At 39.4% G+C, this 17,188-nt stretch overlaps 2 protein-coding genes across 5 annotated transcripts in view; one reads left to right on the plus strand and one right to left on the minus strand.

Moving 5' to 3' along the window:
* ZDHHC17 (zDHHC palmitoyltransferase 17) overlaps positions 1 to 6,449 on the minus strand; it is an 87,772-nt gene extending 81,323 nt beyond the window's left edge. For both annotated transcript variants that reach the window (XM_082740402.1, XM_082740401.1), the window contains exon 1: positions 6,338 to 6,449. In XM_082740402.1, the coding sequence (XP_082596528.1) occupies positions 6,338 to 6,430 (93 nt within the window). In that variant the 5' untranslated portion in view covers positions 6,431 to 6,449. The remainder of the gene's footprint in view (positions 1 to 6,337) is intronic.
* Positions 6,429 to 17,188, plus strand: part of LOC309869392 (uncharacterized protein) — a gene marked incomplete at its 5' end in the record, with an annotated part of 161,912 nt that continues 151,152 nt past the window's right edge. For 2 of the 3 annotated variants that reach the window (XR_014314149.1, XM_082740403.1), the window contains 2 exons: positions 6,429 to 6,949; positions 13,070 to 13,118. Coding sequence is in view for 2 of the 3 variants with exons in the window: in XM_082740403.1 (XP_082596529.1) it covers positions 6,429 to 6,949; positions 13,070 to 13,118 (570 nt within the window). Of the gene's footprint in view, positions 6,950 to 7,639; positions 13,167 to 17,188 lie in introns of those variants that run through there. The other variant, XM_082740404.1, reaches the window with a different exon arrangement.

The following is a 17,188-nucleotide window of genomic DNA, read 5'->3' on the forward strand; positions in this document are numbered from 1 at the left end:
ACAAGGGTATAGTACAGTAACATCTCAATCAGCAGTTACTATTTTTCACTTGATTTTTCCTAGTATTAAAGAACGGATTTTTTAAAATATAAGCAATTTAATATATATGCCAAAAAAAAACCCAAAAACCCTACGCTTCAGATACCTTTAGCCTCCTCATCTCCATCTCCTCAATAATCATCACTAATAATCAGAAAGACAAGCTTAAGACATTATAATATTGTAACTTATCAAAGATTCTATCATATTTAGTGTTTATTAATCCTAGAAAATGCAATAATCATATGACAAATTTTCACCAATGATTAAAACAAAAGCAAAAAATAATATCCCTTTATTCAGGAAATTAAGTTCTTTGCAGTATCTCCTTTACAGAAAGCTAAAGTTTCATTACAGTTTCAAATTAGCTGCCTGTGTAGTTCTATTTTAAGGGTATTTTTTTTCTATTTTATTTTATTATTATTTTTTTTAATTTCTTTTCAGTGTTCCAGAATTCATTGTTTATGCACCACACCCAGTGCTCCAATTTTAATAGAATATATTATTCTACCACTGGAAAATTATTATACTGGATGAGAACCTTATTTGCATATTTTATAAATACAGTATCACCTTGAATCAATTTTTCAAACTCCAAAGTTTAGAGTATTTGGTATTTTATTTTTAAATTACCTACCTGTACTAGAATCTAATTTATAAAATAATACTAGAGTTTAGGGGCACCTGGGTGGCTCAGTGGGTTAAAGCCTCTGCCTCCGGCTCAGGTCATGATCCCAGGGTCCTTGGATTGAGACCCGCATCAGGCTCTCTGCTCGGTGGGGAGCCTGCTTCCCCCTCTCTCTCTGCCTGCCTCTCTGCATACTTGTGATCTCTGTCTGTCAAATAAATAAAATAAAAATCCTTTAAAAAAATAATAATAATACTAGAGTTAGATGACCCTATGAAAGAGCATTTCACATAACCCTGATACTGAAATGCTTTTTGGATTATGTGTTTCTAAGAGGTTCTGTTAAAAAGCACACTGCATCAAGCTGCCTTAACTAACTAATCCTAATTACCCTAACATAGCCTTAGGATACTCTCTAAAGGAAAAGAGGTTTGCCATGAGTTTTTAATTTTTAATAAAATTTTAACAAGATCACTTTTGTGTATTGTGAGGGATCTGAAGGCCTACACTTAATCTTTTATTTTGCAATGCCTGATTTTATATTCCCCATTACTTTGTGGCCTATCAAAGCATCAAGATCATACTTAGATGTTCCATAAACTCTCCTCATATCAAAGCACACGTTTTGATATGAAAATTAAATAGTATTTTAAAAAGCTTATAAAAAAAGTAATCTGCCCAACCTCTCCTCAATCCCCAATTTTAATTATCTTAGCTATTTAGTTGTCCATATCCAGTATGTGTATACTACTATTGCTTACAAATTACTTACTTCTTGCCATAACATTAATACTAACATGTATTGTGTTATTAAGTGCCAGACTCAACTTTATATATATTATCTCACTTAATCTTGACAACAACTTCATGATGTAGGTGCTAATATACTCCAATTTTAGTCCAGAAAATTAGGACACAGTTCAGTAACTTGCCCAGGGTCACACAGCTAGTAAGTGGCAACACTAGGATTTAAACTCAAGCAGCCACACTTTTAATCTATATCTTCTTACATCTATCTACTCCACAGTCCATTCTTAATAAATACTTTTGGGGTGATTCACTTAAACTAAATCAAAATAATAGGCAAAATAAAACGAAGAAGTCAAAACTGTAAAATGGCATTTCTCACAGCCAAATATAATTTTTTGGTTTACAGGTCAATAGTTATCAACTTTGGCTTTGCCACAATCTATGAGGTCACCAATTAGCTGCACTTTCATTTTATATCTATTGATTCAGTGGTTACTATGCTTAAGGTACAGTATTTTCAAACCTAAATTACAACTACATGACCTATAGCATTCTTCCTGAATAAAAAAAGGCATCAGATTCTAAAGACTTTCAGAAAGATATGCTTTAAAGGGAAAGAGTATGCCAGTAATCTTATCAGAAGAAGAAGAAAATTTTCAAAGAAATTTTCTATCTACTTTCTGAAAGCAAAAGCAAATGATTTATTTATGTGTATACATGTATATCCCTAAGTACATGATAGGACAAAAAATAATAATGGCAAAAGGCAAAATCATTTTAACTAAAGAAAAACTTCAAAAAAGAGATTTTATAAAATCTGATGGTAAGAGTAGTAGTAATACGTCGGCTTACTGTTTTACACAAAGAAAAAAAATGAGACATGAATATGAACAAAATTAATGTGAAGTAAAAAAAAAAAAGTTGCCATTTTTAAAAAGAGAGAAACTAGAGAAAAGGCAGTAACAGAAGTTTTGAAATTGAGAAAAAAAAAGGAAGCAAACAAGAGACGAAAACCCTAGATAATCTAGGCAATTCAGTTCAAAGCTCTGTGTTAGATCTTGCTGAAACAGAGAGCCCCTACAATAATACTCTGGCAAAAGGAGGTACTGCCGCCTCATTCTATGAAAGAGCTAGGAAGGCTTACTGAGACTATACTAGTAGATGAAACGGAAGACTGGTGATAGCAAGTTAGCTGAATTGTACACCAACATATGGTCTCTATCTCCTTGCTGAAGTCATTCTTCTAACCATCTGAGGTGACAGAAATCTGATACCACTTATAGTCTACACTAACCAATTCAGCACTTATTTGGCTTCTATTAAGTATTTCACATGTCTATGTATTCCCAACTACATCATTCACTTCTGGAGAGCAGAAGCTATCCTCACTATTTTATTTTCACCCATATAACCTAGCACAGTGCTATGCATGTAGCAGATAGATACTCAAACCTACTGATTCTGAAAAATCACAATCACAACACTAGAGTTTAAAGAAATCTTAAGCGAGATCTAGTCTAGCCTCTTTATCTTTTTATCTGAGATCAGGACCTGAGCCGAGATAAGAGTCAGACGTTAACCGACTAAGCCACTCAGGTGTCCCTAGCCTATCTCAAAAGCAAAGAAACTAAAACTACTTAAATGTCCAACAGCCTAAAGTCACAGAGCTAGGATCAACACCCTAATTCTATGATAATCAGTTCATCTTTTTCCAAAGAGCCTCTAATTTTTCCATTATGATAAAATGAATAATCACCTACTTCATCAGAAAACAATAGCACCAATACTCACTACACGCTAGGGCTTTCAGAAAGTCAGATTTGCTTGGCAGCCTAGGTGCCTTGGTCTGGGATGAGTGCTTTATAAACATTATATAAACATTTATAAACATAATTTTTTTACTTAATACTCCCAGTAAACACTCTAAGAGGTATTAACCCAATTTCACAAATGTAAATTGACCATGATAACAACAAGTGGCAGAACCTAGATTCTGTTTGTCACCAGTGGCTCTTAAGGACTCTCCTTTATTACCTCTTATTATATTTAACACAAAAATCCCAAAGTCTCAAGAGTCCAGCAAAGTACCTAACCTAAACAAAAAAAGAAATGTTTAAAACACTGACTTAATGGATAGGTCATTTAATTAATTAAAAAGTAAGATTCTCTCACAGTAAATACCTCTAAAAAGAAGGTTTCACTGTTCATCTAATTACATAATCTCCTGAGAAAGGGTTTAACAGTGACCAGTTTGCATACTAACAGAAGATTTAAGGAATGGCTAATTTCTTACAAATAATTCATCTGTGCAAAAAATATTAAGTGAGGGGCGCCTGGGTGGCTGAGAGGGTTAAGCCTCTGCCTTCGACTCAGGTCATGATCCCAGAGTGCTGGGATCGAGCCCCGCATCGGGCTCTCTGCTCAGCGGGGAGCCTGCTTCCTCCTCTCTCTCTGCCTGCCTCTCTGCCTACTTGTGATCTCTCTGTCCAATAAATAAATAAAATCTTTTAAAGAAAAAAAATATTAAGTGAGAAACTATTTTTGTGACCCAATGTTAAGTATGAAGATAAATAAAATAAAACTTGCTCCTACAAGATTCTATTCCATAAAATAAAACCCACACAAGTCTCTAAATCATTTACCAAAACCAAAATACATGTGGATATCTCCCTCCTTCTTCTGGTAGAGGAAAAAGAAATAACATTAACTGAACACCTACAATGTGCCAGTTCTTAATCCTTAACATAGTCTCACCTAATCCCTTACAGCTAACTGAACTAGGCCACATCTCCATTTCTGATGAACAAATTTGGGCTTTAAAAGATTAAGTACTTGTCTCAGGTCCCCTAGCTAATTACAACAAACTATCGAATTAGAACCTAAATCTGTCTGACCAAAAGTCTATGTTCTCTCCTAAAAAGAGTTAAAAGTATTATTATTTTATTTGCTCACCAAGGCAGAGAATGGGTTTCTTTCCAAGGGAGACTGAAAACACTGCTTATTTTAACAACAAAAAAAAAAATACATTATCACAATCCTCACAATAGCCTATCAGTTATTATCATTTCATACCATTATTATAAATGATGAAGCCAGAAGTAAAGAAGTAGCTTGCCCAAGAACATAATGCAAGGAAGCATAACTTTACCATATCTATACCAGGTCTGCATGCAACATTAACCACAGAAAAAATGCAGAAAGACCTTAGCTCTTATAATTCTAAGCTTAAGATTCAAAACATCTAAACTAATCAGACATTGTGTTTGCTAGGTGAAAAAGAATGGCAGATATCACCTTTATCAACTTCCTTTTTCAATGATAAGCTGATTTTCTAATAATATTCTTTTAAATGGCAACCTGAAGACCGGTCTCTAAATTTCAAGCCTACAGGCCATTTCATTACTACAAGCAGTATCTCTCTGGATTTGTTAGTTAAAATTATTCCTAAAGTACCAAACAATGTACTAGTTCACAAAGCAAACATTTATTAAACAAACAGTATGTTAAAATATATAAAATCAACATGTAAGTATCTGAAACTGTCACACAAATAGATGAATAGAAATATTCCTTAGAAACATTTTTTAATCATCTGAAAACTTTGTTTCCTGGCATATCTTTAAGGCCTAGGTGTGAACTAAAAGAAGGATGTGTCCAATGCCAGTTCTAAATATGGTACTACCTTGGTCACAAAAATATTTAGTTTTACTGCGCAGCTCTGTTTCTCAGAAATCCGGAGGAGCTTTTACTATTGAGAGTGGCTCAAGCATATTCCTAAGGAAACGTCCCATCTCTTTCTGGTAAATCAAAGTGATTAATAAGAGAGTGGTTGAACATTAATACATTTTTAAGTGTGTGCCCTTATTTACATTTTACTAAACAATAAAAACAACGCTTTAACCCAAATTTCAGAAATAAGTAGAATCATTCTACTGCAAAGTAACCAGGTAGATACTTCCATGTTTGTCTCCACCCCCCACCCACTACAACACAAAGATGGTCTTCTTCCCTGAACCTCAAAAAAACTACAGGAGTTTTTCGGGAAGCTTTGCCGCTGCCTGATCCGCACCTAACTGTGGATCATTAGAAACTGGAATGCATCACAAATTACCTCCAGTACGGAACAAGCACTAGCTCAGCTATAAACCAAGAGGTAAACAAGTACAGAATGTGACTGATCCTGGAGCAGGGCACTGTTTACTTACATGGGAAGATACTCATGTTGTGATGGGAAACGTGTTGCACTGTCCTCCCCTGGCTCCAAAAAACAAACAAAACAAAAACAAACGGTACTTTGACAAGCTAGTGTAAGCGTGGGTCTCTTCCCAAAAGTTCTGACCTCTCTCTTTAATCGCTTAAGGACAAACGCTCAAATAAGGGCATCCGACACAAGGTGCCCGAGGTGCTGCCCATGGCATAACCTGGAAGGACACCACTTTTACCCAAGAACTGTGTTCTCCCCCACAGTGATGAGCTACATGGGAGGAACAGATACTGTCATTCACCCTAACGAAGCAAAAGAGAAGAAATCAAAACGAGACGCGCTCCCTCCTCGCCCCCGAGAAGCTTGGAGCCCGACTAGGGGCGTAAGTTGCGGTTCCAATCCAGCACCAGGCCCCCGTCGCCGGTGCATTCACGAGCAGCGTGGCGACGGAGCAGAACCAACAACATCTCCACCTCTGTCCTCTAGGCACAGCCAGGGACTGCGTCCCAAAGCCCGCCCCGACCAGGCCCGCCCCGCTATCTCCACCCCGTTATCCGCTCGCAGCTGCGTTCGGGCCTGGATTTGCCTCCCCGCCCTCCCCAACTCCGGCACGTTCCACTACCCCCACACGGTAAGGCCCCAGCCCTCCGCAAGTCCGGGGGGGCGGAAAGGTCGGGGCCCGAAGGGCGAAGAATGCGCTCGGTGCGGTTCCTCACCTCTGGATGGAGAAGGGGCACGCAGCCCGCTTCGGTATCGTACTCATCCGGGCCGTCCGCCATCTTGGTATTAAATCCCTCCTCCCGCTGCATGCCGGGAGAAAGCGTTTCACCCTCGCGGGGCTCGGGCGCGGCGGAGGGCACGCGCGAGGGCGAGCTCCAGCCCCGCCGGAGGCGATGCGGCCGCCTCCTCCGCCTCCTTCTCCTCCCCCCGTGCCGCCCCCCTTGGCCCCCACCCCCGCCTCTGAGGGCGGGGGTCCTTGCGCGCGTGCGCGCCTGCGCGCGAACCGGGCCGGCCCCCGACCCGGAGCGCGCTCTGCTGCACTGCGCCGGGCCAGACGGGCGGAAGGCTCTGGGCGTGGGCAGCGCGGCCCGGGGGCGGACACCGGGCACGAGGCAGATGTGCGCCACTGCCCGCTCTCCAAGGGGCGACTCAGTAAGTGGGAAACCTGGCGGCCCCGTGGGAGCAAAATGGAACTGCGGCGCCGCGCAGCGGAGGACTGGAGGCCCCGTGTTCCCGAGGCGGCGCACGCCCACGAGCACCTGGACCGGCTCTGAGACCCCCGGGGCTCCTTCCCAGAGACCCGGGGCGGAACTTTTACCCGGCTCCAGGTACAAGACTTCGGGCTGTTAGACTTGAAGCAAGACGTTCGTCGCTCCTGAAGACGATAGACGCGCTCCCTTCCTCCACTCTCAAAAAGATTATCCCGCAATTTATGCCTCCGGGAGATGCCCGGAAAAACGGGTGCAGCTTGGGGCTTCCTCCTAGAGAAGCCTTTTTTATTTTATGTTTATTAGTATTTTTTTAAGATTTAATTTATTTATTTCTCAGACAGAGAGAGTTAGAGAGAGAGAGCACACACAAGCAGGCAGAGTATCTGGCAGAGGCAGCGGGAGATACGGGCTACCCGCCGAGCAAGGAGCCTAATGCGGGACTCCATCCCAGGACCCTGGGATCATGACCTGAGCCGAAGGCAGCGGCTTAACCAACAGCCGCCCAGGCGTCCCAAGAAGCCTTTTTTTAAATCACCCAACCTGCCTTCGTTGGTCTTGAATTAACAGTAATTACATAAAAAATGTACACCCGCAAAGCCCACACACCCCTGTCTGCTACATTTTAATGTAACCCAGAAAGGCAGAACCTGTCATTTAAGCTGAATTCGCTGAAACTCGACCCCGATAAAATGACTAAGGCCATTTTTAAGTGGATATTGGAGTTTTATGATGGGCTGGGGTGGGGGTATTCCTTCCCAGGAACGTGCTGAGGGAAAAATTATAGAAAACATGTATCTCTGTTTTTAGCTATTAAAAACTATAAATCCAAACTGCTCAGAGGAAGATTTAGCAGACATCAAGAAAAACTTGACTATTAAAGATCATGATACTAACCTGTTTCCTGTTAAAGCCAAAGCAGCCAAGACCACTGGGAAGAAGCCTGCCATCTGATAAGGTCAGATTTATGTAAATCAGGAGGAAGGGCACTCCAGAGGAAGCATGGAGACCACGGGAAACGGGAGGATGAAGTGTCTTTTGTAAGGTTTAGGTTCCCGCCAAAGGGAGTCAGGAGGGTCTAGGGAGAAGGAAAACCAGTTCCGGATTGGACGCTGTTTGTGAGGTGGAACTAGGAAAAGAGGGGATTAATTGGGGATTGGATGCTCTCATGAAGAGAGGACTGTTCACTAATTGGGTGCACCCAGTAATAAATAAAAATAAATAGCTAGTAATAGCTAGATATTAGCTATTAAAGAGCCAGGTATTAGGTAAAGAATAGCTATTAAGTAGCTGCATAGCTAATAAATAGCTTTGGCATCATTTATAAGAGAGCATTATCCCTCAGAGAGGTGGATACAGCTTTTTACAGTTGCTGTATGGCCTTGGGAAGAGCAAGGTTCTCTGTAAACTTTGCAGCTGGCATATCTGTCTCTGTCCTCTGGCACTGCTGCTTTTTCTCATTTCAGTCTGAGCTGATTTTAGTTCTTTTGTTCCTAGCGCAGAGGGAGAATTATGATTTGACTCTTTCACCCAGCATGCACAACTAGACAGAATTAGGGTTCTACCTTTGGAGCTCCAGACTGCTTTTAGATGCATTTTATCATGGACAGAAGTAATTTTCACCTCAATAATCAATTTTCATCTTGCTCCTCCTTACCCTATATCATGCATTTACAGGAAATAGAAGATGAGAGTAAAGAAAAAAAAAAATTGGGAGGTGGGATAAAGAAAATACTGAATTGTGGGGAAGTGACATAGAGGCAAGTATAGATGACAACAAAGAATGTTTCATGGGTGCCCCTATATTAGGAACATTGGGGTATATGAGTTTTCACAAAATGGAAATGTTTAGCCTTCCCAGAGATCACTGCTGTATGACTGAAAACAATAGTTATTAAATTAAGAAAGAAAGAAATTAGGACTAAGAGCAGCTATTCTTGGGAAAATATGTTGAAGGTGAGGCTTGGGTGAGGTTCAGTATGTAGCAAAATGAACCCTATAGTTATAATCAGGGTCCGTCTTGGTAATTGCAGAGTTCTCATCTACATGCAGATTTGAGACCGTATATTCAGGGTACTGTGAAGGACAGCCAAGAAAGTAGACATGTCAGTGAATAACTTGGCAGAAGAATAGCATAGAATTATGAAGGTATGCAGAATAATTGCTGAAAGAAAATATGAAGAGAAAGTAGATCTTGTGGAGAAGCATTATGAAATGAATTTAGAAGCAGACAGAGAGGAATGGGGAATTATTGTATAGATGTAGCTTCATGTAATGTCAGAGACTGCTAGAACTAAAGACATCGTTAAAGGTCATCTAGTTCTAGTCAAACTCTATCATTAATTTCACAAGTAGGGAAATGATAATTGGGGAATTTAAGAAATCTGCTTAAAGTCTTAAAACTAGAAAGTAGCAGAATCATGTTTAGAAGCCTCCTAACTCTTCCCCCATCTACTGTTCTTAGTTCTACCCCACACATTTTCTGTTGTAATTATCCTCGGTGAATGAATACTTTATTAAACACTTATTCTGTGAAATGGTAGAATTAGTAACCACAACAAAGAGATGATTTTTAAGATACCAGATTATTTGATTTAGATAAATGCAGTTCCATAGTTACAGTCCTTTGAATTCTAATGAGATCCATTGAGTGTAAGATTTTCCTATAAGCCATTTTGTAAATGTCTGTATCTCATTAGAATTGTGGACTCTAGAACCAGGTAAGATACTACATACTTAAAACTGGGATGAGGCAAAGTATTGCTATTTTAACACAGAAAAGCAAGCACATATAGCAACATTCTATAATTCTATTTTAATTGAAATGAAAACAATATTTTTGCACTCATCTTTTGTAGGAATCACTGATATAAATAAAATTAAGCTGGAGAATTAAAGGAAACGTGGAATTTGACATGTGATAGTCAACTGCTAAGCCAACTGTTCTCATCTTCTGGTATTCACACTTTAGGGTAGTGCCATCCACACTGAATAGGGCTGATATGCATAACCAATAAGATATTGCAAAAAAATTGTGTGACTTTGGAAGCTGGATCATAAAAGGCATTGTGGATTCTGTCTTATTTTCTCTTGGATTTTATCCTGGGGATCTAGCTGCCACGTCATGAAGACACTCATGCAGCCCCTTATGGAGAGGTCCACATGGCAAGGAAGTGGAGTCTCCTGCCAACAGCCAGCATTGACTTGGCAGACATGTGAATGAGCCACCTTAATAACAGATCTAGCCCTCGTCAGGCCTTCAGGTGATTGCAACACCAGCTGACATCTCTGCTGTAAGCTCATGAGAGACCCTGATCCAGAACCACACACCTCAACTGCACCATGATCTAAAATTGTGTAAAATATTAAATGTTTATTTTTATCATGTATATATTATATGCAGTAGGTAATATAGTATGTAAAGCCTGAAACCCCTGAAATCATTTACAGAGTTACATGTTTATAAGAATGCAGCAGGATGGAAACATCTTTTTTTTTTTTTTTAAAGATTTTATTTATTTATTTGACAGACAGAGAAGGATCACAGTAGGCAGAGAGGCAGGCAGATAGAGAGAGGAGGAAGCAGGCTCCCCACTGAGCAGAGAGCCCGACACGGGGCTTGATCCCAGGACCTCAGGATCATGACGTGAGCCGAAGGCAGAGACTAAACCCACTGAGCCACCCAAGCACCCCTAGAAACATCTATCTTGATTTAAAAGAACTGTTTGATTTTTTTCCTAAGTTCTACTCCCTTAAAAGGAATGTATAACTGAATTTGGGTTTTTTGTTTGTTTATTTGTTTTTGTTTTTTAAGTAGGCCTCACATCCAGCATGGAGCCAAATATGGGGCTTGAACTCTTGACCCTGAGGTAAAGACCTGAGCTTAGATCAAGAGTCAGACTCTTAACCATCTAAACCACCCAGATGCCCTTGTTGTTACTTTTGGTAGGAGACAAGGAAGTGTGGCATGCAAATTCTTCCTTTCCAAGGAATGTTTAAAAACTGAGCTTGTCACATCCCTAAAGAGAATGGAATCAGAACCGGTAACTTGGGGTCAGCCTTCAAGGACCATCAGTGTGAAGGATAATGAAACTTTGTGTTAAAAAATAATGTGGATTTGAAATGACAGTGTATATACTGAAGGGGTAAACAAGGAGAAAGGATTGTCCAGGTAACAAGAGTATGGCATGCTGGATCTGAGCTTGTCTAAGAAAATATCCTGCCTCCAGGAAATGGGGAGTTGGGGGAAGTGAGTGCACTCATAGAAGAAAAGAAGAGTCCCCTTTGAAGGCATGTTGAGTGTGCAGGATTCTTGTGGATCAGAGCCCTTTGCAATACCCACTCTGTACATGGAAGCAAATTTTTCTTGATAAGCACCAGGGCTCCATCATTTTATTACTCTTTGAGAATACAAGGTATGGCCATGCCCGGCAGTGCCACTAAGTTTTATTTTATTCTTTGTCTTTTGGCCCTCTACCCTCTGCAGTGCTCCTGGGCATCTCTGAGCCCAAAAAGATCACATGAGCACCTGCCTAAGAAAGACTCAAGTGAACAAGCTTGAGACTAAAACAGCGATCAGTGAAAGCCCTTATATGCATATGCACTTTTTTTTACTGGAGAGAGAATCTCTATAGCTTTCATCAGATTTTCAAATGGGTATATGATCCAAAAAAGGCTGCTCAAATCTAGAGCAATCTTTAAAATGTAAAACCTCCATTTTTTTTAGAAGTACTGCTCCCTTTTAGATACATGAAAATTTATATTGGGCATTTTTACTATATTACTATGTTATTTACATGATATTAACTTACATGAGTGATTTGCAAATGACAATCTACATGAGGACAAGAATACCAATCCTATACATAATACTTAGCATATTGCTTTCTCAAAACAGTTATTTCATAATTATGTTATATGATTGGATAATAAGTGAAGAAAAAAAGAAAGCATATATGAGCCTTTATATGAATAAAATTCCACATAATTTATTTCTCATAGTAGGGAAAAGATGCATTTATACCAACTTTGTTAGAATTCAGATAATATGTTTTGGTTTAAAATAGAAAATGAACAGGAGTATGCTTGTTAATTAGCATTACCCCTTCTTCCTACTACCCACCCCCCAGTCCATTATTTGCTCTTTTTTGCCTTATGCTCTAGCAAACTGATCACCAAGGACTGCAGGTCCTGTGCTATCTGTGCTATTCTATTCCCTGGAAGTTGGCTGCTGTTTGGGTTTGGCTGATGGGAGGCACTGGCATAAGAAATAGGTCGGAGTATTTCTGCCCACCTCTTCCCCCCCACCCCCATCCGCTTTAACAAACCATCTCTGTCAGCAGTCTCATCCCTCTTAGACTGTAGTGCCTACCTGGTGGTCCTTCTACGGTTCCAGTTGGCAGCTGGCTCTCTCCCATATCCCCTCAGCCTGAGGAGTATTGTTAGTCTGTGGGTGTCGACCAGCCTTCCTTATTCCCTTCACCCTATCCACATCACTGTATGTAGTACTTTAACTAACACTTCTTTCTTTGAGTCATGTAGAGGGAATTCTATTCCCTGGAAGGGCCCTGACTGATGATACACATTCTACGTACCAGTAGTTGTTCTAAGTCCTTCATGTACGTGATCCCACTTAATCCTTACATGAAGCCTAAGAAGTAAATACTGTAAATATCTCCTTTTTACAGGTAAGTTGACCTTTTAGAGTGAATTAATATGGTGGCTACATGGGGTTCTGTGGGACATCTACATATTAGGTAGTTTGCAAACAACAGGCCCTGAAATCAACTATGTAGACAACAACTAATAAGCTGTTAGGTTGCTATATGCTAGTTGGTTATGTTATATGACTGGATAGAAAGATACACTTCTCTTGCCATAAAGTCATCTCTTTGATCCAGTGTCAAATACACTACTAGCTTTTCTATAACAGTTCAACAATCGCAGAAAACTTTTTGTCATTGACGCTTATCTACATAGTACTTAAAATTAGTCACAACTTTAAGAGGAAATGAAGCTAATTACTATTAAAAATACATCTTTTTTTGTTGCTACCATTAGGCAATGAAAACAGTTGAGAGAAGCTTTGTGCTTTGTCCCTTAGTCCTCTGTTTGAATCGGGAAATACAGAAAAGTCAAAATGTGTTTTCGGTCATCTTCCACATCTTTTCCACATCTCTGCCCATCCTCTGCTTGCTCCATGTATGCTGCCATATAGTTAGTGTCATTTATGTTTTTCAGAATGGCTGCTGGACTACAGGAGTACAGATCAAACCCATGCCAGGAACAGGTAGGGTGTTCTTCACGCCTTGTCTTAAAAGAAGAATAAGGCTTTGGTGGTTGTCATGCATGAAAAGAAATGGCCCCAACTATGATATCCATTCTTTTGTCACCCAGATTCTAGAACAGGATACTCATGTTTCAGACATATTTAACGTAGTAATGGAAAGGGCAATCATTGGGCTAATGGGGCCTTGACTCGCTGTTCTGGACTTCTGCTGAGGTTCCTGTTTAAGAAAATATTAAAAGACGTAAATTTTTATAGCAGGACTTCATTAGGACAGTAGGCAAGTATGGTAGCTGTTGTAGATCTAGACTCTGACTAGGCCACACCCATAATGTTCCCTGACCTCTTCCCCAGGCTTCTGGCCCATCATTGGTGAGAGAGATCCTGAATGATTTTTTCTCCTAAGGCCATGAGAACAGGTACCAGAGGCTTTTTCTCTCATCTTAGGTGTTACACCTAAGAACCAAACAGAAATCTCACTACAGTTGGCTCAACAGCTTTCTCTCATTTAGGAAACAGTTAAGTAAATCAAACATCTTCTATCCAGATCTTCCAGGCTAGTCAGACTACCTGGATTTGAATCCCAATTCTACCATCTTAATTTTGTGACCTGAGAAAAGTTGCACACAATTTCTGGGTATAACATGTGTACATGATAGCCATGCCATTTCTTTTCATCTTGCTCAGGGTTGAATAGTCTGACATTCTAGTTGCTGTAATATGGTGTGGATGATGTTTTTACTTCTTCCCTGAGTCCAGTTTTGCTTCCACTCGATTTCTTTTAGTAGAGTATTTCAACTTCTGTTTACTTCTCTGGGCCACAAGGAAATGGTAGGAAGGAGAAATAAGCTCTGAAAGATAAAACTTCCATTAGAAAACCCATGCCATACTCTCTTTGAGGAGTATGTTTGTCCTAGCTGAGGATTATATCTTATTCCCTTTAAAAAAAAAATAAAAATCCTCAGGCATCAGATAGTCTCCCCATTTTAGTGAACAGCCCTTTTTTGAGTCAGACCCCTAGTTCACTTTCCCCATATCACCAGCCTTTCTTTTATCTATTTCTGTAATGTACAGTGAGAACATGAAAAATGTAAGGGGATGCATTAGGTTTATTTCTCTACAAATTTGGAGATATTTGTGCTAATCTTGTAGTAATTTGGTACTTGTTTCAGAATGTTTTGTTTGTGTGTCTGCAAGTTTTTTTATTTTTCTTTTTTTAACTTTAGAGTATGCCCCTTTCATTTTTTTGGTTGCTGAACTGGTGAATTTTCTAGACCTTTCTTTGAGGGGGTGGGGGGCAGGTATTAAGGAGAAAAAGTTTGTTGGGTACTTTTAGTTGGCCACCTGGACTTTCAAAAATCCCCAACCCATGAGAGTTTTCCTCCATACCCAGGTAACTTTTGATATGCTGACATAATCAGATGCTTTAGAGAATATTCCCCTATCACTGAACCTGGAGAGTCCCCCTAACTCCTCCACCCCTCATTGCTGAGGTTGGGTTCTAACTAGTTACCTCTCTAATGGCATGATTTTACCTACTTTCATTCTCTGTGATTAAGCTCAGATTCAACTTTTGGGATACTTGTTAAATTCTTCTATCATAAGAAGGCACTGGAAACTATAGATTTCCAAGCATACATACACATAATGTTGCATAAATATCAAAAAGTTCAAGATTCCCTGAGCAAGAACCTCAGGTTGGGGAAAAAAAAAAAAAAAAAAAAAAAACCTGGTTGTGATAAATTAGCTTTAGTTCTTGAGTAATGTCTTTAAGCTATAAAGGACTTTGAGAAGTCATCTAGTTTACTGCCTTCAGACAAAATCATTCTCAGTAAATGTGGTATAGAGTCTATTATAAGAAATTGAACACCGATTCTGGTTTTACAGCTAATTAACTGAATGATCTTCGTCACTTTAATTTCTCAGCCTCAGTTTTGTCATCTGTAAAATGAAGGCACTTGGAATAGGAGCTCTCTACACTCTCTTTCATCTTTGTGATTCTAACGATAATACCATTCTACACAGATGATTATTTCCTTTTAAACTGTCACAATGGGGATGCCTGGGTGGCTCAGTCAGTTAAGCATCTGCCTTTGGCTCAGGTCATGATCCCAGAGTCCTGGGATATAGTCCAGCATCGGGCTCCTTGCAGGGAGCCTGCTGCTCCCCCTGCTTGTGTGCACACTCTCTCGACGAATAAATAAATAAAAATCTTTATAATAAAATGCAATAAGCTGTCATAATGAAAAGTCCACAGTGTAAAATTAACCTCTGTGCTGTTCTGTTTGTAATTGTTTTTACTATTAGAAATTTCTTCCTGATTGCTAGCCTAAACCCCTCATGCTGTAGGTCTTCTTTTTATTTTATCTTCTCAGTATTCTTATTATTCTCTTTTATTTTCTTTATCCAAATCATTCCCAGACAGTTAACTCTCACAAGTGAAACTTAAGGAAGGACTTCCATAACTAATTACCCTTTTTCCCACTTTTAAATCATTGAGACAAGACACAGTCGTAATGGTGAAAGGCAATGCATGAAATATTCTGTCTCTCAGAAAGGTAAGAGGAGCTAAACTATTATAGCTGCAGTATCTGTTATTCTCTGTTCTTCTAGATTATACTTTACTAAGCTTCACTCAGGTAGAAGGTGGCATAGATAAAGATACCACATTAAGAGAATAAAATAGAACTGAAATCATTTATCTGAATCTAGGGCCTTACAACATCTTAGGCATCAGCTTTGAGTTGCAGCATCTTCAGAATCCTGCAGAATCTTATTCACAATACTTGCTTATCTAAACATCAACAATTTTCTATTTTTAAATCAGCTTTTCAATTTGAAAAGTAATAATTGCACATCCTTTAAAACATTTAAATAATAAATTAATACCTACAATTAAAATTAAGTCTCTTTTTCCTCCCCATTCATTCCAATAACACTTTCCAGAGTTAATCATAATTAGTCTTCCCCCAAATTTTAATGTATATACCTATATCCTTAAGATGACATTCTAGGGGCACCTGGGTGGTTCAGTGGGTTATAGCCTCTGCCTTTGGCTCAGATCATGATTCCAGGGTCCTGGGATCAAGCCCTGCATTGGGCTCTCTGCTCAGCGGGAGCCTGCTTCCTCCTCTCTCTGCTTGCCTCTCTGCCTACTTGTGATCTCTCTGTGTGTCAAATAAATAAATAAAATCTTTAAAAAAAAATTACATTCTACCTGTACAAACTGTTCCATACTTTGATTTTTTTCCACTTAAGAATTTGACTAGGATAGCCTTCCATTGCAGCATTTATAGTTCTATGTTATTCTATTTAATAGCTTAAGTAGTATTCTTCTGGATCCTTTAGTATCAGAATATTTTTGGCTTCAAGTATCAGAAAACTTGACTAAAAATGGCTTATATGTTAGTATCAGAATATTTTTGGCTTCAAGTATCAGAAAACTTGACTAAAAATGGCTTTATTGTTTCTTACAACAAGAAGTCTATAGTCAAGCTAATTCAACACTTGAGTAATTTCATGAAGATTTAAGTATTTTCCAGGTTAATGCCACAGCTTATTAATATCAAGAAGATTCAGATTCTTTCTTTCTACTCTGCTATTCTCAGTAAAAAGGCAAGAAGCCTCATGGTCACAATATGGTTAGAGCAGGAGAGCCTGGGTGGCTAAGTGGGTTAAGCCGCTGCCTTCGGCTCAGGTCATGATCTCAGGGTCCTGGGATCGAGCCTTGCATCAGGCTCTCTGCTCAGCAGGGAGCCCACTTCCCCCTCTTTCTCTGCCTGCCTCTCTGCCTACTTGTGATCTTTCTCTCTGTCAAATAAATAAATAAAATCTTTAAAAAAATATATGGTTAGAGCAGCTATAGACATTATTCATCATCAGCAGTATCTACAGTCAATAAAAGGACTGTTCTTTCTCATGTGTGTCTTTTTTAAATCAAGGAAAGCTTGCAGCAAACCAATCCTCAAGTTGCATTGGTCAAGATGCAACTACCCATCCATGCTAAAGCCAATCTTCAGCAAAGGAAATTAGACCATCCTGATTTAACTTATACAAAGAGTTGACAAGCTATG

The sequence above is a fragment of the Mustela nivalis genome (genome assembly GCF_964662115.1).
Source record: "Mustela nivalis genome assembly, chromosome: 7".
In the NCBI taxonomy this organism is placed as follows: domain Eukaryota; kingdom Metazoa; phylum Chordata; class Mammalia; order Carnivora; family Mustelidae; genus Mustela; species Mustela nivalis.